Source organism: Cololabis saira, chromosome 13, assembly GCF_033807715.1.
Source record: "Cololabis saira isolate AMF1-May2022 chromosome 13, fColSai1.1, whole genome shotgun sequence".
In the NCBI taxonomy this organism is placed as follows: Eukaryota; Metazoa; Chordata; class Actinopteri; order Beloniformes; family Belonidae; genus Cololabis; species Cololabis saira.
Genome location: NC_084599.1, coordinates 28733341 through 28760526, shown reverse-complemented (window position 1 = coordinate 28760526; position 27186 = coordinate 28733341). Strand labels below are relative to the sequence as shown.

The following is a 27186-nucleotide window of genomic DNA, read 5'->3' as shown; positions in this document are numbered from 1 at the left end:
TATCAGTAATGATTCAAATTACCTAAACACAGAATGGGATAGGACGACAACATAGCTACAATAACAGAGAAAAAAACAAATAAGTAGATTTTAATTGAAGTGAAAAGATGTAATAAATAAAAGTGACCTTACTGGCTGTACAACAGCATACAAAGTCCACCGTTGTAAAATATGTTATATAAAGATATTTAGATGAATAATTGGAAACACATTGTAGATATTCCTTAAGGTTTATGGAATTATAAAATGTTAATGACGCACCCTCCTCTTAGGGACATACACTAACTTTGCTTCCAGTTGAATGTTTTGTCATCAGTTTGAATTTCAGACGACCGGAGTTTTGTGTGACAGGAAAAACATGAATAAACTCAGGCAGATATAATTCAGTAGGGAATGTCAGGCAGTGATTTTAGAATTAAAATGGATAAAGAAAAATATTTATTATAATTTTAACAGCAGTATGCAGCATATACTTTATTTTTCCGCTGAAAGTTGACGATACTACAGTTATGAAGATGTCAGTAAAAAGACAGGAGTCATATCTGCTTGCTTGAGCCGAATATGGATTTCATGCTGCATTAAAAATGACAAAACCAAGGAAGATATACAGTAAAAACACGCAACTTTACATTATATGACATAAGCAGATGCTTTTATCTAAAGCGATTTACAACAAAGGGAAACAATCAAATGACAGTAAACATGCTCCATGACCAGCTGAGGAACAAATCAGAAATCTTGCCAAAAGCAGCGATTAAGAATTTCTTGAACTGTTAGACTATTTTTCCATGAACAAAAAGACGCTGGCCACAGCAAGCACAAACCGCGTTGCTCTGAATGAATGTTAGTACTATAGTGCCCCTCAGTTGATCCATGACCTGAAAACAGTGATGTGTCCTTCACTCACTGTGTGGGTGCGTGCTACCAATTTTTCTTCTTTTTTCTTGGAGCTTGCTGGAAGGGATGGAGATGTTAACTAGAAAAAAAAAAAAGGGGGGGGGGGGGGTGACGTTGGGGGTATAAAAACCAAAAGCAGGGAAGGAAAGACTCCAAGTGCGCTGCTGAAACCAGGTTTGCAGGACAGAGAGAGACCAGACGGAGCTGCTGTACCTGAATGATTGAGGCATGCTGTGGTTTGTCGGGCTGACCTGTGTGCTCTGTTTGGGGGGGGACGCCGTGGCTGGACAGAGAGGTGAGAAAGATGCTTCTGTTTCACTTTGAACCTTGATTTTTCATAAGGAATTAATAGCTGACAACATTTCACCACTGCCAATAAAACAACATGAATATACACCAGGTACAACAAACATTTTCCTCCAGGCTGGGAAAGAAAATAAAAACTGGTTGAAACCTTTAATTTTACAGAAACCTTTGCCGTTGTTGCAGCTTCTCTCTTTGATTAGCCTCAGAATTAAATGTGATAAAAACTGTACCATAAGTGCAACTATGCTTCAGTTGATATAATTAGGATTATAATTATAACCAAAACAACTGCAAAAAATTTAATTGTTTCCAGATTTACTACAAATGATTTTAATGGATTTTTTTTTATTAGTTCCTCGTAACTTAAACAAGTCATGGGAACACAGACGTGCTTTGTAAAGATGACACCAGTGTTTAAACTTTCAGCGTAAATCTTGAAGTACTTTTAATAAAGGGAAACAATCACTCTTCTCCTTTCATCATCCAGGTTTTGACCTCTCTATTAGCAGGACGTGATTTATTACCACTATCTTTTCTTTCTGCTGTGGAATCCATTCAGTAAACAGAGTTGCTGCTAATGGCAAGAACATATTTCCTGAACTTCATGCTCAGGAGAGAAGTGGCTGAAGATGGGGGTTGTTGGGGTCTTTGAGTTAATAAGAACAAATGATCTGCTCCTCCAGGCTGGTCCATATGCTTTAACCTCAAACAACAGCTCATCAAGCTTTTAATACACCTCATTTTAAAGGTTTTTTAAAGCGGCTGTTTTTTACATTTTACATCAGTGAAAACTGCAGAAGTCTCTCACCTGCATACACAACTTTGGAAATTTACAGCCAGGTCAGGTCACTGTTTGACTTTAAACATAACCAAGAACTTTAAACATTAATAATAGTTTTGTTTTTGGCTGGATCAAGAAAGCTTTAGAAAACCCCTAAAGATGACGAGTTCAGAAGAAAAAAGCAGAGACACAAAATAAGATGATGAACACAGGGGACAATATAGCATCAGAAAATTAAAAAATACTAAAAGAGAGTGGATATTAGACTAAAATTTGTCTGGTGGTCATAAACAAAACTTTACAGTAAGTACATAAATACATTCCTCCAGATGTGTGAAAAATCAACTGAAACTGGAATCTGTTCAGCAAAGTTTTTGATTTCATAAACTGTTTAAATTTAACACATCTACTCCTAAAAAAAATGATGAAAAGTATATATATATCAAGCATATCTTGGCAGTATTAGTTAGATAGTCCAGTAGTTGAAGGGGGGTTGAAAAGAGGATAATCTGGATGGAAAACCCCGATCATATTCAATCCTGGAACACTTGAGGACACACAAGGGCACCCACTGTGTTAGTTCCTGTAGGCGTGTGAGCCACAAACAGGCATTTGCAGAAAAGATTGAATCGCTTTGTATCTGGAGAAACAATTTTGCAGCTGGACTCAAAATGTTGCAGTGCTGAGTGAATGTGTGGGTCGCGGTGTCGAACAGGACCTGTGGTGGCTGAGGAATGAAAGCTTTTGCACTCTTTGAATCAGGCCGACAGTGGATCCTGGTGTGCAAGAGTCAAGACCCCCCTACCTGCCTGCACTGACTCCCCAGGGAGTTTCTAATCCCAGATCTGCAGCCAATAAAACCCCCGAAGCAAACCTGGTCTGCACATTTAGTACTTCAACTGTTTTGTTTTCAATGTATGAAGCTTTCCGTCTCAGTTTTCACTGCATTAATCAACACAAACACAACACAGGATGGCAGCATGGTTAATGATGAATATTTATAGTAAGTGCTTCCATCTCCTCTTTTGACCGAACTTACACCAACATAAGTGTAAATTAAAATATAAGTCTGTTTTTAGAGCTGTTGTTTACCCTCTAAGGGTCTTTTTACTCAGCTGGGGTGTTGTATCAGTGAAAAAGAGCCTCATTAACCCTTTTCAGTGGTGGATCAGTGTGTGATTAAAGACTGGAGGTGTGGAAACACCAGAGTGACTGGAGTGTCTTTGGAAAGAAAGAGCAGTGTATTTAATGCTGGCTTACTTTTGCAGACAGAGCTTGTTTCCACTCTGTTTCAGGCCTGTTATTCTCTCCCAAGGTGGAATGGAGGCACTGAAAATGCTCTGCTGATCTTCCTTAATGTTCATTCAAAAAACAAAGTAGAACATCGGCAGTACTCGAGTTGAGGGGGGATGAGGGGGGATGGCATCCCCCCTGAAATAAAAAACAGTAAAAATCATCCCCCCTGTAAAACTGCCATCCCTCCTTTCCATCCCTTATGTTATTTCATCAATGAATGTGGTATTACTGCTACTTCAACATTTAGAGTCATCACCAGAAAAATTACACCAGAAAAATAACTATTTGACTATTTTTACCTGTTTCAAGTAAATTTTCACTTGAAATAAGTAGAAAAATCTGCCAGTGGGACAAGATTTATCTTCTCATTACAAGCAAAAAAATCTTGTTCCACTGGCAGATTTTTCTACTTATTTTAAGTGAAAATCTACTCTTAACAGGTGAAAATTGTTGTTTTTTTCCAGTGATGAGTCTTGTTTAAAGTGTAATGAGATTTTTTTTACTAAAATGAGACATTTTAACTAGAAATAAGACAAATATTCTTGTTAAGATTTTGAGTTTGTGCAGTGATCCATTTTACTTATCATGTGAAGGACAGAGTCATATTGATACGTTCAGAAAACTGTTTTTTATTTTTGTGTTTTGATGTATTTGATGTAAGCCCAGTGGATATTTAAAGCTTACAGAAGGCTGCATTTAACTGCTGCTATGTCATTCCTGCAGTATTTCTGTAGGTGTTCTCAGTGCTATTATTTGTAATATATTATATTATTTGTAATCAGCACAAATTATCTGTCCCCATATGATAAAATCCACCATCCCCCCTGATTTTTTTTTACAACTCGAGTACTGAACATCGGTGCAAATATCCTGTCTAGAAAGTTTAATGTGTGAGATGCTTCAGTTGACCCGTCTGTTTATCAGGAGGCCGTGAACCTTTTCTTTCTTGCCAAATGATGCACAACTGCTAAACCTGCTCCCACCGCGACCCGGCACTCACCTGTGGGCGCAGTCTTGTTTCTACTTGTTTCTGTGCATTCATGCAATATGACCGTTCCCAGCTCCTCTGTCTGGTGGTTTTTTTCTCTCTCTATCGAGCACAGTGCAAATAACTGGCAGGCTTTGGAAAAGTTGGTGTCTTTCAGTTTATTAACTATGTGATAATAATCTTCCAAGAATGTTTGCCACCCAAAGCTTAAATAGTTACATTTATTTGTAACTTACAAAAAATGAAAATGCTTTCCCCTCACCTGCCAGATATGATAGTATATACATGTGTATTCACAGGCACTGACATCAATACAACACAGAGTTACAAAAGGTTTCAGTAGCTGGATTTGTCATGTTTTATGTTCAAACGCAGATGGTGAAATTATAAGCCAGATCAAATTGACGAACCTTGCCTTGGCTGAGATTAAAGAGCTGCTGAAGCAACAGGTAAACGGCCTTCACTCAGTTAAACCAACAAAATGTGTTATTGTTTTTCTGTTTAAATAATTGAACTTTTGAGTTGTAACGTGACCTTGGACACACTTTAAGAATAGAACAAGTTCAGTCATTTAAGCCCTTGTGCTCATAAATGAAAAGCCTGTAATCTTTTGATATTCATCAGCTTAAAGAGATGGTTTTCATGAAGAACACAGTGATGGAGTGTGAAGCCTGCGGTGAGTCATTCCCTTATATATAACTTACATAAATGCTTATGTCTGAAAAGGTTTCAATGCATTTTTACACTTTATCTCCCTATACTAAGCAAAAATTCAGATAATTTCCCACAAGACCCGAATAAGTAAACAAGAATAAGGTTTATGGCATAATTCATAGATCAGGTAAAACAACCAGAAACAACATTGAGAAAGCTGTTGATCTCATTCCTCAGGGATGGGAGGCATTCAGCCTCGTTCCCCCTGTGAGCCAAACCCCTGCCACCCTGAGGTCAAGTGTACGGAGACTCCTCAAGGGCCCAAGTGTGGCCCCTGCCCAGACGGCATGGAGGGGGATGGAGACTACTGCACTGATGTGGATGAGGTATGCAGAGCCATGACGGGGAAAAGGTGACATGACAGTTTCCCAGCATGATATTAACTAAGACATTGCTGCTAGTAATTAACAGATCTGCTGCTGTAATGTTTTGTTTTCAGAAAAGTTATTAAACCATAACACCAGCTCTGGTGAAAATGACAGAAGACACAGAAACTTAGACAAGAAGATATAAATGTCAAATTTCAATATGCAGAGGCATCAATATCTGAGACCAAGTCCAGAGGTGGAAAAAGAACTGAAAAATTGTAATTGAGTAAAAGTATCTTTACTTTGCTTAAATCCTACTCAAAGTAAAAGTAAAAGTACTCATCTAAAAATGTACTCGAGTAGAATTACAAAAGTACTTCATTTAAAATGTAATTTGAGTAAAAGTTACTTTCAGTTATTTAATGCAAAAAAAGGATGAGTCACAAATCAAATCCAGCACAAGTTGTTTTAATTAACTTCGAAGCATATTAAAGTTAAACATCCACGCTTGTAAAAGCTCAGCTGAGCTCAGTAACATGATCCTTTTACTTCCACAGAACAGGACAAAAAAGACAGTCACAACCTGTACTGTAAAGTGCAAACTATTTTCAGTCATATTGTCCAACCCACAACACTAAAACCAGAATCAGTATTCAAACACAAAATAAAGTGCCCACAAGATTTTCACCATAAATTTTGTACTCAGTAACGTGAGGGGGTTCAAATGTAGCGAAGTAAAATACTTGGGTCAAAATGTACTTGAGTAAAAGTAAAAATTACATATTTCAAAAACTACTTAGAAAATTACAAATTACTCATAAAAAGTACTCAATTACAGTAACGTGAGTAAGTGTAATTTGTTACCAAGTCACACGATTTGAATGTGCGTTGGGGGATGTGAGAGTGTCTTGTCTGTGGTTGGCAGTGCTCAGTGAAGCCCTGTCACATGGGAGTTCGCTGCATCAACACCTCCCCAGGTTTCCGCTGTGGCTCCTGTCCTGCTGGTTACGCCGGGCCCCAGGTCCAGGGCGTCGGCCTCGCCTACGCCACTGCCAACAAACAGGTCAGCCTTGGTGATAGCAAGACCAGTTAAATTCCCTTCAAATCATCCCTTTCACTGTTATTGTGGTTTTGCTTTAATACTGTTAACGGAAATTACAAATAAAGTTCCCCCTTGAATGAAGAGTAGGTTCAACGAGAGGCTTCAACATTATAACTGTCCTGACTCCACTTGTCTCCGGTGAAGTCAATGTAAATACTGTTGTTTGTACTCTCAAGGTGTGCAAAGATATTGATGAGTGCGAAAGTCCAGGCAACGGAGGATGTGTGGAGAACTCTGTGTGTATGAACACTCCAGTGAGTAAAACAGTAAATCACTGACACATGCAACGTAACCCTCCTGCAAATACGCTGCACTTGCTTTCAGCCAGCTTCAACTATTATTTACAAGATTGTACTATTAATTATTTAAAGGCTTTTGGTTTTAGAATTCAATGTTAAATCTACATTCATAGAGAGGAGGGAAATGTCAGTTCTAAGTGAACTACCAGGAGAAATGAAGATTTAAAGAACGAGAAATACAATTTCAAACCAAAGTATTTGGCTGTTCAATATTCCACGAGTGAAAAAATTACACACATTTCTCCTTTTCTTCAACTCAGGGTTTCCCAGTCGACAGATGCAGGGCTAATTTAAAAAGAAAAATCCAACCTATTTATACGATATATACATTCTATTCTGATTGATTAAATGGTATTTAGAGCTTTTACAAAAATACAACTCCAAGATCCAAGATCAATAACTCATCTGATCCCAAGGAAAGCACTGATGTACATTCCCGTGGTAACAATCAATGACGCATGCTTTTAATAGTGTTAGTGGGAGTTTTAGCTTTACGAGGGAATTCTGTGGATGGAAAACAGCTGGTAGAAACACAAGCTCCCAGGTACACTGAGTCTCCTCCACATCTCCAGCAGGACACGTCCTACGTTCACACATTTCTCTTGTTTTTTGCACCATCTTTCTGTATTGGTATCATCTTAGTTAAATTTTCTTTTAAAAAGCTGCTAATCTATTATTAATGTGCTAACCCACAAGTTTATGTTCATGTTTTTCTACTTTTTATTTTTATTTGTTTGTTTGTTGCACAGTGAATATACAGATTTTTTTTGTAATCTGGTAAAAATGTGCAGTTGTAACAACCTGAAAATCCAATAAAGACAAAGTGACAAAAAAAATAAAAAGCTGCTAATCAAAGTTTTCTGAAGCTGACAAATGAATGATAAATATTTGCCATAAAACAAGCCACTAGAGGTGATCTTAGGTAAACCTTACAGATATAGTCAAACCGCTACAATACATTTAATCACTTTTAGCATTAAAAAGCCCAATGAAGACAAGGTTTATATTCAAATAAGTCCATGACTCATATATGAAATGATCTTCCATGAGCTGTTTTTGATGCCTCTCTGTATGACCAGGGCTCGTTCAGGTGTGGTCCCTGTAAGCCGGGCTTTATTGGGGACCAGCGACGCGGCTGTAGGCCGGAGAGAACCTGTGGGAACGGCGGCCAAGCCAACCCCTGCCACGCCAGTGCTGAGTGCATCGTCCACCGAGAGGGGACCATCGAGTGTCAGGTGAAGTAGTCAATCAGTCACCTCAATGAGCCCTGAAAACGGATCAAATTATTTCTGATGGATCACTTTGAAAGATAAATGTTTGATCACTTGTGCCAGATGGAAAACCTCCGGTGTGTTTGAGTACTTGTGTGCTTCTGATCAGTGCAAAGAGTCTCTTAATGTCCTAAAACATTGTCCATCCTCTCAGTGTGGGGTCGGATTGGCCGGTAATGGCTACTTCTGTGGTTCTGACACTGACATCGATGGTATCCCCGATGAGAGGCTCGACTGTCCTGATACGACCTGCAACAAGGTGAAAAGAAAATCATCAGCATAAATTATCACAATTTCTTAGTTGCAGAAATGTAAATTTATTAACTTAAAGGGGACCTATTATGGCATCTAATACCTGTTTTAAACAGACCTTGAATGTCTTAAAAACAAGGTTTTGATTTTTTTTACTAAATAAATTAGAAATTCAGCCTCTGAGCCATGTTTTTAGCATCCCATTCTCTAACCTCATTATCTATGCAGGATTCTGAGTGGGTGGGGAGGCTATGATAATGAGGCTCTGTGCTGATTGGCTGCCCGAATGACGCGATACACCGCAACGAAAAAATGGCGGAAGCTCCGGCCGGCGGAGTTAGTTGCATTTTGGTTACGTAACAATGGGACCAGAATCTTATTGGCTCGTAGATCCACATCACACTGGATGGCTGGATGGCGGCTGGACAGACACTGCAGAATTTGGTGCTTTCCTCCTTCTCTGAGTTGGCAGGCTGAGGGGAGACCACTTTATATATGTTAAAGCAAGAAAAAAACGTGTTTTTCATAATAGGTCCCCTTTAAGCAACTGTTGAATAACTGTTCTGTATCAACTTTTTATAACGTTTTAGCCATTAAAAGCAGTGGTGGACAGTAACGGAGTAAATTTACTTGGGTACTGTACTTACATATCCAGAGGATTTGTACTTTACTTGAGTATTAGATTTCTTTGGTACTTATTACTCTTACTTGAATACATTTCCAAGACAAATATTTTTACTTTTACTCGAGTACATTTCTAGGAAGGCTGAAAAGTACTCGTTACTTTCAGGTCTGCTCTTTTTTCTTCTTCCCTAAAATCCTATTGGATACAAGCTGTTTTTGTCAAAGGAGGAGACCTATCACAGTGCACGCTCTCAGACAGACATGGGGAGACAGTTTGTCATGCTCTATATTGCTATATTGTACTGGTACATGTCCTTCCTGTAAAGTTAAGTGACTTCAACATTGAGTTATTGAAAGCAGAGATGTAGTTTTTTGTAAAGCAGTGATCTTTGAGGGGGATCCAGACTTAGTTGGATGGTGCAGGTTCATTTGGTTTCAGTTCATGATTGTTAATAAACTCTGCATCATCTGCTGTCCTCTTATGATCCCTTTCATTTGATTTGTTTTTGGTGTTTCTGCAGGTTTTATATAACATTGTGGTTCTAAAAGCAGCACATCAGTGCAGCTGGTTTCAAAGACTTAATTCTGAGAAACAAGAGTTAAAAGATCCTTAAATTAATTTAGAAAAAATATAGTAATTTACTGATGTGGAAAATAAGAAATTTACTCTTACTCTTACTTTTACTTAAAGTAAATTTAAAAGCATTTACTTTTGGATACTTAAGTACCTTTAAAAGCAAGTACTTTTCTACTCTTACTCAAGTAATATTTTGACTGAGCTACTTTTACTTGTAACGGAGTAAATTTTGACCAGTAGTATTTGTACTCTTACTCAAGTACTGGGGTCGAGTACTCTGTCCACCTCTGATTAAAAGTAAAGTGGTGATGCTTTCAAAGTCCTGCAGCCACTTGCCAGATTATTCATACAAACTCTACCCTTGCAGGACAACTGTCTCACTGTGCCCAACTCTGGCCAAGAGGATGCTGACAATGATGGAATAGGAGACGCCTGTGATGAAGACGCAGATGGGGATGGGATCCTCAACACACAGGTTGCTGCTCAATCATAACTGCACTTGTGTGCAGAGACTCCACTTCAGTTTGCTTGCAGAGACTCAGAAATACAACTTTGTTTCCAGGACAACTGTGTGCTGGTGCCCAACGTGGACCAGAGGAACATTGATGAGGATGACTTTGGTGATGCCTGCGACAACTGCCTCGCAATCAAAAATAACGACCAGAAAGACACGGATGTGGACAAATATGGTGACGAGTGTGATGAAGACATTGATGGGGATGGTGAGAGCCCTGTATCAATCATTTACCAAAAATAAACAAAATAATACCTGTTATCACCACCAGAGTTTTAATACATAGTTCAAAATAAACTGCTTCACATGTCAGACATGGATCATGCAATTACTCACTTGAACTTTCAGTTTATGGTGACTGATATCCTCTTTAATCTCAGGGATCCCTAATAACCTGGATAACTGCAAAAGGGTTCCCAACATTGACCAGAAAGATCGGGATGGAGACAAAGTGGGCGATGCCTGTGACAGCTGTCCTTATGACCCCAACCCTGACCAGGTGAACATTCATTTTCCCTCTGGTCACATGATCCTCATCAGCACATTGGAAGCCAGTGCTGTAGGACAGTGGTTCTTATGGCAATGCAGTCTGTGATTTATAGTAAAAATTAGATTTAGTGGCGATCATTAGAGGAATTTGTTATCACAATATTTTAGAACTTCTGTATATAGCTATAAAACCTCACATGCTACTGATCATGAGACTATAAGATCAGACTGTGTTCAAATCAACAGTTTGATTAATATTTTGTCACAGTTTGGTGTGTAATAGTTTCTCACCTAGAAAGCGGTACAGCCAGAAACTAAATGAAAATTCTTTAAAGTAAATTAAACCTAAAGGTGCTGCAGTGTAGTTAATGATGATCTAGCAAAGAGAAAACTGTCCTTTCATAATTTGGACATCTTTTATAATTGTGTTGACTCCTCTTCTTGCTCTGTATCCGCTTACACAGAAATCCTGACAAGAGAAGTGAAGGACAGAGATGAAGAGAGAGGAATACATGTGACAAATGTTTAGAATATACACCGTTCCTTCACTTTTGATCCTTTAAACTCCAGTTAAAATGTTGGAATTCCATGCAAAGTGTGAAGAAAAAAACAAAATGCAATGATTTTCAAATCCCATAAACTCATATTTCCTTGATAAAAGAACATATAAAACATATCAAATGTTAAAAGTGAGGAACTCTTCCATCATTAGAAAAAAATAAGGTAATTTTGAGTTTGATGACACCAGAAAGTAGCATCATCCCTGATGTTTGGTCTTGTCACTCTGCAGAAATTTGTTCATATCTTATCTTACACTCAGGACATTTTTTTGAATTTGCGTTTTTTCCAGGTTGCTGAACTTCTGCTCATCTTTACTTGTGAGATCGTCTCTCTCAGATGCTATTTTTTATATCCAGTCATGTAACTGATCTGGTATCAATTACATTAATTCAATACAAGATGTTCATCTCTACAATCTAAAACAGGACATTTTATTTTGTAGTTCTTTTTAGTTTGTAGTTTTCTTGTATTTTGCTGGTTCCACAAAAATAGCAGTAATATTCTGTTGTAACAAAAGCCTTTAAACTGTCAACGATTCTTCTCGTCTCTCAGATGGACACAGACAACGATCTGATCGGAGATCCCTGTGATACAAACAAGGACAGGTACCGTGTGCCGTCACCAGTCTCATCACACGTTGATCGGCAATGCTTGTCTTTTACCAACATCTGCACATGAAATGTGACCTCCTCCAGCGATGGTGACGGGCACCAAGACTCTCGGGACAACTGCCCAGCCGTGATCAACAGCTCTCAGCTGGACACCGACAAAGACGGACTGGGAGACGAGTGTGACGACGATGACGATGACGACGGCATCCCAGACCTGCTGCCACCTGGTCCTGACAACTGCCGCCTGATCCCCAACCCTCTGCAGGAGGACTTTGATGGTAGGGAACTCTCAGCGTACAGTATATCTAAACTCACATGTATTCCTGTTTAAGCCAAGTAAGTACCAAAGCAAAACCAAAAAAATCAATCCCTCCTAATCAGAGGTGTCAAGTAACGAAGTACAAATACTTTGTTACCTTACTTAAGTAGAAATTTTGGTTATCTATACTTCACTGGAGTAATTATTTTTCAGACGACTTTTTACTTTTACTCCTTACATTTTTACGCAATTATCTGTACTTTTTACTCCTTACATTTTAAAAACAGCCTCGTTATTTTATTTCATTTCGGCCTTTAGAAAAAAAACTATCCAGTTAAATTGCTCCATCCGGATAGAGTGAATTTGGTTGTGGTTGTTTCAGATGTTCTTGTCCAGTTTTGTTCTCACATCCGTTCCCTCAGATTCCTGCAACTAAACTTGGATGTACATTCCAATAAAGGTTAGGATAAATGATAACATGCCTCTGAAGTTTGACTTTTTACACCATTACAATACTTATAGGCAACTAGTCATCATATCTTCTGCTCTCTGAAACACATGTTAATGCTCAATAGTACACATATATGTTTTTTTTTTTTTTTTTTTTTTTTTTGTTTATTTGCACAACATAAAAAAAAAACGGTACAAAAGTTTAAATGAACATAAAAAGCATGAAAATATGTGCAGGTGAGAAAGGAAGCCCTAAATGGGCTTATTCAAAGTTCTCAACAGGAAAAATATATTGTATTGAAATAATAGCAAGAACAAAAAAAAAACAAAAAAACAAAAAAGAAAAACAGCGTTCAAAAAAGATGGATATAAACAGACAATTTCTTAATTAAAACTATTAATAGACAGTGAAGATTTTGCGATAAGTATATGAGAGTTCCAGAGTGAGGCACCTCTGTCTTTGATGGAGAACTGACTGCTATTGGTACAACTGAATGAAGAATGGAGATCCTCAAATTGTCTGGTATTATAGTTATGAATTTGCGAATTGGTCTTAAAAAAATCTTTGAAAGTACTTGGAAGCATATTTGCAAGATAAGTGCATTTGTAAATGAAAGCACATGATTGGAGTATGTTAATAATAATGGTTCTTTAATATATTAGCATTATACTAAGATGCATTCATTTTCAATGGCTTTTGCCCTTAATGGCTGTTTTCCCCCTTACATTACTTTTACTTTTATACTTTAAGTAGTTTTGAAATCAGTACTTTTATACTTTTACTTGAGTAAAAAACTTGAGTTGATACTTCAACTTCTACAGGAGTATTTTTAAACTCTAGTATCTATACTTCTACCTGAGTAATGAATGTGAATACTTTTGACACCTCTGCTCCTAACAGGGAACGGTGTGGGCGACATCTGCGAGAAAGACTTTGACAACGACACCATAATCGACCACATTGACGTTTGTCCAGAGAATGCAGAGGTCACGCTCACTGACTTTAGGGAGTACCAGACCGTCGTTTTAGACCCTGAAGGAGATGCACAAATTGACCCCAACTGGGTGGTGCTGAACCAGGTCAGGACACTTTTTGTTATTTATTTTCCCCCAAGGTTTTGTCGTTGAATTTTTCTATGCCGCAAATACTGTGTAAAATAAATGTTCTCTTTCCGGTTTGTACAGGGAAAAGAGATCGTCCAGACTATGAACAGTGACCCCGGGTTGGCTGTTGGTAAGAACATCTGTTGTTTAAGGGAGTAGTTTGAAGTCTTTTAATCGTCTACATTGATGGACAGTATGTCCTCACTGGTTCTCTCTGTAAGGTCATTTTCCAAACCTACATACTCAAATCAGAAAATATGTTTGAGGCAGATTAATATCGATCAAAGTTCTGATTCTGCCCTGTATATGTGACATTAAGGCGTGCAATCTTCCGTCCTTCAGGTTACACTGCATTCAGCGGTGTGGATTTTGAAGGCACGTTTCACGTGAACACGGTCACGGACGACGACTATGCTGGGTTCATCTTCGGCTACCAGGACAGCTCCAGCTTCTACGTGGTCATGTGGAAGCAGTTGGAACAGAATTACTGGCAGGCGAATCCGTTCAGAGCTGTGGCAGAACCGGGCATCCAGCTGAAGGTAGTCGGCCGCAGAAAATAAAACCAGTCCAGATTCTTCCGAAAAACTAGTTCACATCTGAATGATTAACTGTCAGGAATTTGATTTGTATCAAATAAGTCTGTTAATGGTAAACAAATGATGTTTAATGGTCTGCAGAGGTGTCAAAAGTATTCACATTCATTACTCAGGTAGAAGTATAGATACTAGAGTTTAAAAATACTCCTGTAGAAGTTGAAGTATTACCTCAAGTTTTTTACTCAAGTAAAAGTATAAAAGTACTGGTTTACTAAGATGCATTGAAAATGAATGCATCTTAGTATAATGCAAATATATTAAAGAACTATATATGTGTACTATTGAGAACTAACATGTGCTTCAGAGAGCAGAAGATATGATGACTAGTTAGGGCCCGAGCACTTGTGCGAAGGCCCTATTGTATCTGTAGGAATTTTTTTTCTTTCTTTCTTTCTTTCTTTCTTTCTTTCTTTCTTTCTTTCTTTCTTTCTTTCTTTCTTTCTTTCTTTCTTTCTTTCTTTCTTTCTTTCTTTCTTTCTTTCTTTCTTTCTTTCTTTCTTTCTTTCTTTCTTTCTTTCTTTCTTTCTTTTTTCTTCTGACGAAAGGAGGGCCTTTTTGCCCCCCTAAACGTCCCCAAAAAGTCACCAAATTTTGCACGCAAGTCGGGCCTGGCGAAAAATTTGATATTTAATGGTTTGCATTAATGGGCGTGGCAAAATGGCTCAACAGCGCCCCCTTGAAAACTTTGTGCCTCAAGCCCCACAATATGGTTTGGCGTACATGCACGAAAATCAGTACACACCTGTATCATGGGACAACTTAAACAAAAGTCTCTTGGGGTCATGCCCGAAACCGAACAGGATGTCGGCCATTTTGAATTAATCGTGTCATTTTAGCGAAATTTATGCCATTCCTTCGGCAGTTAATTCAGCCCGAACCGTAACGTGCACCCAGGTGTGTTATACATAAAAATGTGCGTCTCCATCCTGCGACACCACGCATTACTTTTCTCTTTCAAAAGCGTTACCGTGGCGACACTAGACGCCAAAAAGCGCGCCCACCCTTCATCTGGTTGGTTCAGACAGAGTAAACTTTGCGCCTCAAGCCCCATAATACGGTTTGACGTACATGAACGGAAATTGGTACACACCTGTATCATGTCGCAACTAATAGAAAAGTCTCTTGGCGCCATGGCCGAAACCGAACAGGAAGTCGGCCATTTTGAACATTCTGAATTAATTGCGTAATTTTGGAGCAATATATGCCATTCCTTCGAGAGTTAATTCAGCCCGAACCGTATCGTGAACCCAGATGTGTTATACATCAAAATGTGTGTCTCCATCCTGCGACTACACGCATTACTTTTCTCTTTCAAAAGTGTTACCGTGGCGACGCTAGACGCCAAAAGGCGCGCCCCCCCTCCATGTGATTGGTCCATATTTGATAGTTCTCCAAAAGTCACCAAATTATGCATGCAAGCCAGACTTGGCGATAAATTTGATATTTCATGGTTTGCATTAATGGGCGTGGCCTAACGGCTCAACAGCGCCCCCTAGAATACTATTCTCTGCCATAACTTTTGAATGGTTTGACATAGGAAGTCCTGGGTGGTGTCATCAGATTCTTTATGGAGTCCTTGACCTTCATTGGCCTGAATTAGCCCCGCCCCTTCTTCTGATTGGTTGTCCCTTTATTCTGTTATAACTTTTTAATGGTTTGACATAGGAAGTCGTGGGTGGTGTCATGGGACTCTGTAATGAGTTCTTAAGCTTCGTTGGCCTTAATTAGCCCCGCCCCTTCTTCTGATTGGTTGTCCCGATTTTCTGCTATAACTTTGGAATGGTTTGACATAGAGTCCCTCTTCCTGATTCAAACGTCTGCTGGCCCCGCCCGACCAATCAGTGGCGAGTAGGGTGATGACGGCCCCGCCCCCCGACCAATCAGTGGCGAGTAGGGTGATGACGGCCCCGCCCCCCGACCAATCAGTGGCGAGTAGGGTGATGACGGCCCCTCCCCCCGACCAATCAGCTGCCTGTAATATGGTGACGTCAGAAATAGACCCGTGCTCAGCCCGGTTAGAACCTCGGTAGAATGGTTACAGAAAAAGTAATAAAAATAGTAGTGTTTTACTAATATTTATACCTTACAAATATTAAAAAAATTAGGAAAAAAAAGTTCCAGACAATTTTTCGCTATGTTGGTCTCTCCTAACGCAGTAAGTCAAAGCAAAAGGTATAGCTGAGACATAGCTCAGCCACAGCATTGCGGTCTTTGGTGCCAGAAGTTGAGAGTTCGAGCCTATGACGAAATTTTTTGTCAGCAATTTTTGTGTTTTTTTTACATCAAAATGTGCGTCTCTGTCCTGCGACGACGCACACTACTTTTCTCTTTCAAAAGTGTTACCGTGGCGACGCTAGACGCGAAAAAGCGCGCGTCCCCTTCATCTGATTGGTCCATATTTGATAGTTCTCCAAAAGTCACCAAATTTTCATGCAAGCCAGGCCTGGTGATAAATTTGATATTTCATGGTTTGCATTAATGGGCGTTGCCTAACGGCTCAACAGCGCCCCCTAGAATTCTTTTCTCTGCTTTAACTTTTGAATGGTTTGACATAAAGAGTCGTGGGTGGTGTCATGGGACTCGGTATTGAGTCCTTGACCATAATTGGCCTGAATTAGCCCCGCCCCTTCTTCTGATTGGTTGTCCCGATTAACTTTTGAATGGTTTGACATAGAGAGTCGTGGGTGGTGTCATAAGACTCTGTATGGAGTCCTTGACCTTCATTGGCCTGAATTAGCCCCGCCCCTTCTTCTGATTGGTTGTTCCTTTTTTCTGCTATAACTTTTGAATGGTTTGACATAGGAAGTCGTGGGTGGTGTCATTTCTGATATGCTTATGGGGGGCGGTGGACGTGAGTGCGAGGGCCCGTTTATCGCTGCTTGCAGCTTTAATTGCCTATAAGTATTGTAATGGTGCAAAAAGCCAAACTTCAGAGGCATGTTATCTTTTATCCTAACCTTTATTGGAATGTACATCCAAGTTTAGTTGTAGGAATCTGAGGGAACGGATGTAAGAACAAAACTGGACAAGAACATCTGTGCCACAACCACAACCAAATTCACTCTATCCGGATGGAGCAATTTAACTGGATAGTTTTTTTTTAAAGGCCAAAATGAAATAGAGTAACAAGGCTGTTTTTAAAATGTAAGGAGTAAAAAGTGCAGATAATTGCGTAAAAATGTAAGGAGTAAAAGTAAAAACTCGTCTGAAAAATAATTACTCCAGTGAAGTATAGATAACCAAAATTTCTACTTAAGTAAGGTAACGAAGTATTTGTACTTTGTTACTTGACACCTCTGATGCTCTGTAGAGGGTTAATAACGTAACCATGTAGACTTTTCCACAACTCCTGTGGCCAAATCAACATTAATGGTCTCCTTCGAGGATTAAATCTCAGCTGTTTCATTTTGATAAACACATATGTTTGGACTGTGGGAGAAAACCCACACAAGTGTGGAGAGAACATGTCAATTCTACAGAGATTTGGCCATAGCGCTACCTAGATAAACTCAGATTTGGTTCAATCTAATATATTTCCAATCCTTCTCATTTCGATTGAATTGTCATCTTAATCCAACTGCACACCGGCTGAATGCAGTCCAGACACTCGGCTCAATTGCTGTTTTTGCACAGGCAGTAAAGTCGAACACAGGTCCAGGTGAGAATCTGAGGAATTCCTTGTGGCACACCGGCGACACCAGTGACCAGGTGAAACTCCTCTGGAAAGACGCCCGCAATGTTGGATGGAAAGACAAGACTTCATACCGGTGGTTCCTCCAGCATCGGCCGGCCGACGGCTACATCAGGTACTAACTGGGTTAAAATCCTCCACGTTGGGTAGTTGTCGTGGTTATTCATCTTAGATGAGAGGACACATATTAGTTTAACAACCTTGTCCCTGTAGAATGTGGTTCAAATATACAGAATCAGTTAAATGTGTTTTTCCCGCCCATCTGTTGATCTGCAGAGTTCGTTTCTATGAGGGTCCTAAAATGGTGGCAGACACAGGCGTGATTATAGACGCCACAATGAGAGGAGGCCGGCTAGGAGTCTTCTGTTTCTCCCAGGAGAACATCATCTGGGCCAACCTGCGTTATCGTTGCAACGGTGAGTGAAAAGGGTTCAAACTAAACTGTTACCAAAGTGCTTTTCGATTTTCCCTTAAATGTGCTCAAGCTACTCGATTATTCAATTAGACGTAAAAACATAAAAAGGCAAACAATGTGACCTCGCTGTGTCAAGATGCTGTACAGAAGGCTTACTTTGATTAATTTCTGACTAAAAGTCGGGTGTGAAAACCCATTTTGCGCTAAAGTCCTACAGGAAGTGCTCAACCGAAGTATGAATGCAGCAGCAATAAAAGTCAAGAGTGAATTTTCTGACAAATCTGTGAACTTACTTTCTTTGTAGACACTCTTCCTGAGGACTTTGACACTTACAGAGCCCAGCAGGTCCAGCTGGGAGTCTGACGACAACCAAACAAAACACTTTGCAATGCACAACTGGGCTCCACGAAGAATATTCACAGTATTCAAATGTTGAACGTCCACCACGGGAGAAACGTCTTCAGTTGTGAGATGAGAAATGGTCGAGGGGGAAACATCGCAGCGGTAAACTTTCCTCCAGGGGGAAGCCGGCACATGATATGAAATGTTTGTTTAGTTAAAATCAATCAGAAACTTTTGTCTTCAATAATGTTGCTGTAAATTTTATCCTCTGCATAGAATGAACTATCAGTGATGAATAAATGTGGATTTTCATATCTGATGGCGGTGAAGTTACTGCAAATGGAAATTTGATTGTACTCACAAAATATGGCATATTAGCAAAGAGCAAAGTGGTTGCTTTTTGAATGTAGCTTTAAGATGCAAGGAAAAAAATGTCATACAAGTCATCTTCAGTAAAATTATCTCAACCTACAAATTCATTTTTATAATGCAAATTAGTCTTTAAAAAAAAAAAACAAGAAAAAAGTGCTGTAGATGTGATACACCCTTGGTCAAAATGTGTCCTCACCGTAAAAAAGAGGTGGTCAGGTTTGCATTTAGAGGAAGAAAACTTTCTTTGCTGCTCCAGGATGGATGCAAGTTCAAATAAACCACCTCTGTGACCGGAAGAGACCTTTAGCAGACTTCTTGGAAGATTTTTTCACCTGCCGTTGTTTATTTAATAATTGCTTGGGGGTCACGTTCTGGGTGTCTGGAAGGCACCTAGAGACAATTTTTATAGTAATAGAAACCACATATATAAAACTGAATTTAACTCAATTCATGATAGAAAAACCCTTCTTTTGTCCTCACCCCAATTAAACACAGCCAAGTTGTTTGGGAACAATACTTGTGAACAGAAGCAGAAAAGGAGCGGTGCAGAAATAATCACTTAAAGGGGACCTATTATGGCATCTAATGTCTATTTTAAACAGGCCTTGAATGACTTAAAAACAAGCTTTTGATTGTTTTTGCTAAATAAATCAGAAATTCAGCCTCTGAGCCATGTCTTTATCTTCCCAGTCTCTAACCTCATTATCTATGAGGGATTCTGAGTGGACGGGGAGGCTATGATAATGAGGCTCTGTGCTGATTGGCTGCCTGAATGACGCGATACACCGCTACGAAAAAATGTTGGAAGCTCCGGCCGGCGGAGTTACCGTGTCATAACTGCATGCGATGCGAGCGAGCGTCAGCGACAAAATCAATTCCATTGCTGTATTTTCTATTGGACTGTCCTAACTGGCCGCGTCGCCGTTTTGAGCGGAACATTTGTCAAACGCCCTGCTGCTTCTATTTTCTTCCTGTCCCTCGCGTTGAAAGCCGGTTGAAAGCGCTGTAGGAAACAGTCACGGATGAGGAACGGCTGATCCAGTTAGTTGAAATGAGAAGTTATCTCTATGATTCCTCCTCATTTCACCACAAAAACCTCAATAAAGTGGCAGCTGCTGGAGGGAGATGGACAGAGAGGGTCCGATGTCACGCAGTGCGATGCGGTGGTCGGACGCTCGCATGCAGTTACACGGTGTTTAGTTGTGGGTGTGGTTTGCATTTTGGTTACGTAACGAAAATCAGCAGAATCTGAACGGCTCGTAGATCCACATGACACTGGACGGCTCATCCGGGCGGCTGTACAGACACTGCAGAATTTGGTTGCTTTCCTCCTTCTCTGAGTTGGCAGGCTGAGGGGAGACCACTTTATATATGTTAAAGAAAAAAAAACATGTTTTTCATAATAGGTCCCCTTTAAGCAACTGTTGAATAACTGTTCTGTATGAACTTTTTTATAACGTTTTAGCCATTAAAAGTAAAGTGGGGATGCTTTCAAAGTCCTGCAGCCCCTTTAAGTATGACTGTGGATCAGTTGTGCTTTTAGCTTCTGTTGGGATCAATGGCACTGGGAGCATTTGCGGATGGTTGAAGAGACTGCAGAACATTTCATAAGTAACCATCAGTCTATAAAAAGCTGAGGATGAAAGAGAAGGACTCTTACGCATATTGCATATTGATCTTAAAAGAACATCAAGGTCCATAATGGATTTTCTGAAGAAAAGGAAGCTGAAAGTTTTGCCCCAAAGAGTCCTCACATCTAAAAACCAAATTGATTTCAACAGTGCAAAAAAACCAAGAATCTCACAGGACATCAAGGTTACGAGACCTTTAGCTGGCAGAGCATTTTGCTGTAGTCACACAGCAAAGTAAGCAAACCTTAAACTTTATACCTTAGGCACAAGCAGTCTGACATTTTGACCAAGGGTGCCTAGACTTTTGGAGGCTATGAACTCACTACGCTGCAGAAAAAGGCCAAACATTCAGTTTAAAATACCAGACATGACTTGTTTTTTTTTGTTTGTTTGTTTGTTTTTTTTCAAACTCAACAGCTTTTAGTGGAAATCAACATTCTGAACATTTCACAAGCATGCACATATCCAAAATAATCTTTTAAATTTGCATTTGGAAATACAGATTACAAAATAGAATTGAAAGCAAAGACAGTATACAACAGTTTAAATGTCATGCATGTTCACAGCAACATGCTGTGATGTTGTAAAATGACAATGAACAGCTTTTTATCAGCACGTTCTGCAAATCAAGACTATGTGCAGAGAAAAATCTGTCTTCCACATTCAATTTAATTAACAGTTTTCGTTCATCTTATAAACAAATGGTCACATAAAGAGAATCACATGGCAACAAATAAATAACTACAGGTCTTTTACTACAACTTACAGGACAACAGTGATATGCTATTCTCACTATAAGCCTAAAGTGAACCTTGAACTGTGTATTTCTAGAGACTTTTAAAAGTTTCAATGAAATGCAGAGTCATTAAGAAAAACCCCGTGTTATTAAAGGGACATGTCCTTGAAACCTAAATCCTTCTGCAGTACAGATGGAGCAACTCCTTTGTCTTATTCTGGGACGGAGGAAACTCCTGTTTCTCCTTTTTCAACCCGAGACAAAAATCCAGATTTACTGCTTTTGTTTTGATTTTTTTTTTTTTTTTTTTAAAACACAACTTGAACTGGCTGCAAATACATGGATGATATCTCAAACAAACACGCGCAAACGTGTCCAAACTCAACCATTAACACGATGACCTGAACATCTCTATTTGGAAAAGAATGGACCTTCGGCTGAAGTTTGCTCTCCACCTTTCAACGTACAGTCAGGCAAAGACATAGAACTTCAATTCTGGTTCACAAATCAGTTATTTTTCAAACTCTAAAAGCTATTTTTCCAACTCCTTACTTTAAGGAAATGTTTATTAGCTGCCTAATCTGATAAAGTATTTTCCCAGAGTTACATTTGCTGTTAGCAAACCTGTGACAATAATGGAAACATTTAACACACCTTTCATCAATTCCCAATTCTGAGAATGCACACCAGAGCTGTGGACCGGCATCTACGATAGAATATGCGTTTTTTGACAGCGTATTTTCCTCGTAAATCCTCTGCAGGTTTTAGGCAGCCGAGGAAAGGTTGTTGGATAAAAGGAGCAACCTGCATTTAAGAACTCCAGCTACGTTTGTGAAGCGAGGGTCTGCTAGAGAGTAGCCACCAGCAGAGTTTGTAGTTAATGCAAACTTCTTCATTTTAGTTGTTTTTCTTCAAACTACAGTTAACTACAGAGGTCAATCAGTGTGAGATTTGAGAGACTGATACTTCAATGTTTGTTGGGGGGGGTGTCCATAAAAGAAATACATTCGAAGCTGTACGGGAGCACATCTATGTCTCCAAGGTCCCAAGTTCCCCAGTTCAGCAACATTTCCACACACGTAAAATGTTGTACGGCATTTGGATCAAAGTGGACCCATTACAACTAAAATATTTGGAATTATCATCCAACTAACTTCCTTACTGGAGCAAATTAACCCCCAACCAGTGCTGTGGAGCAGAAAAACAAACCCTGGTGTCATGAAATAGAGTGTGTGGTGTCACTGAGATGTGTGGATCTCCTCTGTATTTCTACTCTAACCATTTTGTGTATAAACAGTGTAAAAAGTTACACAAAAAAAACTTTAAATACACTTACAGTACAAGTAAGTGACGTATGATATTCAGAAGAAATTCCATGACATGTTTTAAAACCCCACAAGACGAATTCCCACATTTACAGTTTTTGTTAAGAGGATACAGAGATGGGGAACATGTCCCATCATGTGCCATGTAAATCTCAGAAACATGTCCATGTGAAATGTTTTAAGGGCTAAATAATACCGGGGAACACAGGACGGTGGGACAATAGAAGTGACTCCCTCTGATCCTTTCCAACATTAGAGCGCAAGCTGCACTGGAGTAAGCCCTTTCTAATTTTGCATCTCTAAAAATCTTTTTTTTTTAACTAAACAAAAAAAAAAACAACAAACAAGCAAATGTTAAATTTTGAAAAGAAAATAGAGAATCCATCTTTTTTCATACATCAAAATATCTGGCAGCATTCACATTGGGTAGAACTGTCCCTGCTCAAATGTCAGGGAATCACAAATAAAGTGCGAAGCAACTATTGGACTAAACATTGCACAAAAACACACACGAAAAAAAAAGGAGAAAAAAAAACGTTATACCCTACCCATCGCAGAATTGATATGATAGGCAAAAAGAAAAAGTTAAAACACACTTTGCTTCAGCATAGCAAGATCAAAGTCCTGTACATAACATGGGATAAGAGACTGCTCAATGTGTCTCATGTCATGCAGTTGACTGCGTCAACGCAGAAGCTTCAAAAGGTCCACAAATGCAAACAATCAGTGTGCGTGCCAATTGCAAACTTTACAAGACAAGACTTTTCATTTCATCAAGAAAGCCAACAGATTGTGCTGACAAGAGAGGAGAGGCCGGATCGACGCCACGTTCAAGATTCAACTGTTTCGAACTCGTATGCAGAGATGCTACAGCCGGAAGATAAGAGTGGAACAAGCAACAAACTGATTCTTCAGAGGGGCGAGCACGGAGGAGAGAGAACTGGTCCGCCTGTGATGGGACCAAACGCTCCGAGTATTGGCTCATTTGTCAAAAGGCTAAAACTAGGACACTGCCACGGAAATTACATTCTTTTATCATCTGTGAAGTAGCATCGTACAGAGATGGAGGTAACAGAGTCACTTAATAGGAGTTCACTGTTGCACAGCAGAAACCCACACATGCATCCCTTTAGACTTTGTGATAGCGTTATGTGACACAAATCAAACCTGTGGAGCTATAGAAGACCTTCATTACGAGGTTTGGACTGTCAGTTTCATCATGCATTTTGTTTCAGCTATAGTATGTACAAAGTCGGTGTGAATGACCAGTGTTTAGCTGGATGAGAGAAAGGAAAAGCTCTTAACACTGGTGCTATTGGCAACAAAACAGTGAAATCTAAAAGACTACGTTTACTGTTGCCTTTTCTTTTTCCCCAAAGGTATGTAAACTTCTGAAAACAGGAAATCTGTAGACTTATTTTAGAGATTTAAAGGAAAAATTCAACATTTACAAAACTTCAGATAAAAAAAAAAGTATATTTGATTTTGCATCACTGATCGAGATGCCAGTTCCTTTAGAATAAGAGGGAAAAGTGCTTTTATAAAGTAGAAAAACTAAGGTGATTTATAACAGTAGGTTGAAGAAATTCTCTGCAAAGACGGCAGACATGTTTTGTATATGAATGGAAATCGCAAAGAAATATGATTTAGAAGTAAAAGAAACTGGATTTATGTTTCTCTATGGTGATCTTTCTCATTCATCATTTTCCAGCTCATATTCACTCCATTGATTGTCATATCGCCACTGCAACACTGTCCTGTCAACGTCCTGCGTTCATATAATCCATTTAGTCTACATTAATTAAAGCGGAGCTACAGCGATCTGAAAAGACATGCAGTCCGGCAGCTTTTACCACCTTCTTCTCAGATAATCACATCTTTTTACAAAGAGCCATCATTGACATTTTTGGAGCTCTGTGATGCTAATAGTGGAGAAAGATAACTCAGAATAAAGTTGATCTTTAAGATTTCTTAAGCTTTAAACCTTTTATTACACGTATAAGGAAATAAAAGCAGCCCATGCTGACCACATGTATCTCAGTAGCTCTGAGAAGTACCAGGTAAGTCTTAACAGTAAAAACACCTCCAATGTTAAATTGCTTTAGAAGAATAAATCCAGCTGAGCTTGTGGAAAGTGTTGAATTTTTCCTTTAAAAAGTTTTTTTTTTGTTTTTTTGTCTCATTTGCATAGGAATCACAGGTGTGTTAAAGGCAAATAAAACTGCTGATGGAGCTTTACAGCAGTCGATGAAAACTTCAACTGAGAAATTGTCCAACTGTAGAGGTAAACCCAATGTGATTCCTTGTTCAGGGGTCTTACACAGTCTTCCCATGAGCGCTTTAGGTGAGAAAACATTAGCAGATGAGCACACAAATATTACAATATCCCAAAGATGATCCCACACACGTACATAAGCCTCTCAGGGAAACTCTGACAAAAAGCTGAAATACCATTTTGAAGTTACTGTTAATTATGTCAGTCTAAAGTTGGGCTTGAGAAGATAGTCAGTGATTCTAGATTTAGTGTTTCTGACCCCATTCGTGTTGCTTAAAAGTCTGAAAGGATCAAAATACATCTTAGTGCTGTTGATACACTGCATACAATACTTCCTACATTAGGGGAACCTTTAGTTAACTTTTGTGTACCTTGTACAGATGGATGAAGACCTATAATAAAACACATTTTCATAGACCATGACAAAATCTGGAGACTGCATCTTTTAAAAAATATATATAAATTAAAAAAAACAACTACTGGGGGCCATCAATAGTGTTCTTCCATAAACCGTTATCTTATCACTGAATGGGATGTAGTTTCTGATAAGTTCCGGGTCAAAGGTCAGTTTTTGTTAGAGATTCCCCTTCAAGGAGCAAAAAGCCTCCCCATAATTGCACTTCTCCTCAAATATTTAAAATCCTCCTAAGATTTTTTTTTCCCCTCTTGCCCCACTTAAAAAACAACAAAAAAACAATGAAAAACAACAATTTGGCTATAAAGTGTAACGCTACAAAATACAGTACATTGATTTGTCAAATGTAGCACAACAAAACCACAAATATCACTGACCAAAGGCTCCTCTTAAATACAAAAAAATGGTACAATAACTTATGAAAATACGTTGTCACATCAGACACTTAAGTAGAACAGTAGAATGTTACTGTAAGGCAAAATCAGGTGATTTCACAGTGACGACTTAAAAAGATTAAATTTTTTTTCTTGTAGTATTCTCTGGTTAAAAAATTGACATTTTCCTTCACTAAACATATACATATGTATGTATATATTTTATATATGTATATGTATATATATATATATATATATATACATACACATACTATATGATTATTTTTCTTTACTGCTCATAAATTCATCAATTTCGCATTCTGGTTTAATAGAAAATGCCTGATTTTCTCTAGAAGACGTTTATTCCAGAGTCATAAAGCCAACGCATTTGTGGAGCGTGCAACTTTTTCTGAGGTGGCGCTAAAAACTATGAGATTTGAATTTGACTGTTGGTTTGCAGCACATCAATGTCAAAGAATGGCACATCTAACACCTAAGAGCAACTATGGGGAGGTTTTACACTCCTTCATTGACCAAGTAGCTTAACAAACACATATATAAATATGTTAGTAATCAATAAATACACACAAATTACATCAGTGCAATTTTACACTATGCCTACAGACAACATTTTGGCATCAAATTGAAGTTATGAAATGGAATATAAAATCTTTTAACCAAATAAATAAAATATTTAAATACATAAAGCATAAAAACATACAAGATGAAAATAACATTTCGTGTTTAAAAATAAAGCTTTAGAGTGTGAAATAGAAAGCCGTTATGCTATGATGGGATAACCGGTGTTCACTGGGGGGGCGGGTAACAAACTGGCTATATTGTTTTTATTTGTATTATTTTTTTTGGACAGAGCCATAATAACAGGTTCAGCCCAGTGTCTTAGCAGCCTCCTGCTATAAGTGAATCAGAACCAAATTAATAGTGGATATGAAAGGAAAAAATTAAATCTAAAATGTGCATTTTGTAATATATGTGGCATGTAATGGTACACTGTAAACACAGTAGGCTAGCAAAAGCTCTGAGCAACCAATCTCATTCAAAACAACAGCAAGGCCATTCCCCGGCAAGCCACTGTATTTATTTTTTCCCCGTTGTCTTTTGATGGCGCATCGCTTCAAAGGGCTTCACGGAGTCAAGGGCGAGGTCAGACAGCTGGACAGCCATGCAACGAGGGAAAGGATTCAACCTGCCCTTTATTTCACTCCATTCACAAGTTAGTGTTATTTTCTTTTCTTATTTTTTTTCCGTTAATTGTTCTGAACCACAGGCTGAATATTACATTACAGCCTGTCCATCCTAAACGTGTCCTCAGTGGCGGGATCAGTGAGCACCATGTCAGGATCATTGAGCATGTGCAGTCCATCCAGGGTGAGAGGGTCGATTTTTAACTCGTCCAGAGGAAACTGAGAGTCTGCGTCAAAGCTGACATCACCAACTCCTGCCAGAGAGTTGGTCAGCTCTTTGGAGAGGCTTGGCGGAGACTCACCTGTGACTGAGAAATGCAACTTCTGAGAAATACAGATTCAAAACAAATCTAAAGGGTGTTTTTTTTCAGTTTCAGGAATTACTAAATGTCAATGTTCCAAGTCT

General features: G+C 38.9%; 2 protein-coding genes across 4 annotated transcripts in view; one reads left to right on the top strand and one right to left on the bottom strand.

Moving 5' to 3' along the window:
• The first annotated feature begins 1059 nt into the window (after positions 1–1059).
• On the top strand, positions 1060–18829 carry comp (cartilage oligomeric matrix protein). The gene is made up of 19 exons (XM_061738536.1): positions 1060–1192; positions 4644–4717; positions 4893–4944; positions 5160–5308; positions 6216–6353; positions 6569–6646; positions 7771–7926; positions 8117–8221; positions 9783–9890; positions 9978–10137; positions 10310–10428; positions 11532–11584; positions 11675–11868; positions 13201–13379; positions 13485–13533; positions 13746–13942; positions 17633–17805; positions 17967–18106; positions 18410–18829. The coding sequence occupies exons 1-19, from the start codon at positions 1126–1128 to the stop codon at positions 18466–18468; spliced, it is 2250 nt and encodes a 749-aa protein (XP_061594520.1). The 5' UTR covers positions 1060–1125; the 3' UTR covers positions 18469–18829.
• Positions 18830–20921: 2092 nt separating this feature from the next.
• The window catches only part of crtc1b (CREB regulated transcription coactivator 1b), a 29409-nt gene continuing 23144 nt past the window's right edge, over positions 20922–27186 (bottom strand). For 2 of the 3 annotated variants that reach the window (XM_061738533.1, XM_061738535.1), the window contains one exon: positions 20922–27088. In XM_061738533.1, coding sequence (XP_061594517.1) covers positions 26877–27088 — 212 coding nt within the window. In that variant the 3' untranslated portion in view covers positions 20922–26876. The remainder of the gene's footprint in view (positions 27089–27186) is intronic. The other variant, XM_061738534.1, reaches the window with a different exon arrangement.

Excerpts from the sequence above, each read along its gene's own strand:
- comp (XM_061738536.1), top strand. The coding sequence starts at position 1,126 with ATGCTGTGGTTTGTCGGGCTGACCTGTGTGCTCTGTTTGGGGGGGGAC. Across the intron at positions 4,718-4,892 it reads AAGAGCTGCTGAAGCAACAG|CTTAAAGAGATGGTTTTCAT; the intron begins GTAAACGGCCTT and ends GATATTCATCAG. Across the intron at positions 5,309-6,215 it reads ACTGCACTGATGTGGATGAG|TGCTCAGTGAAGCCCTGTCA; the intron begins GTATGCAGAGCC and ends TGTGGTTGGCAG.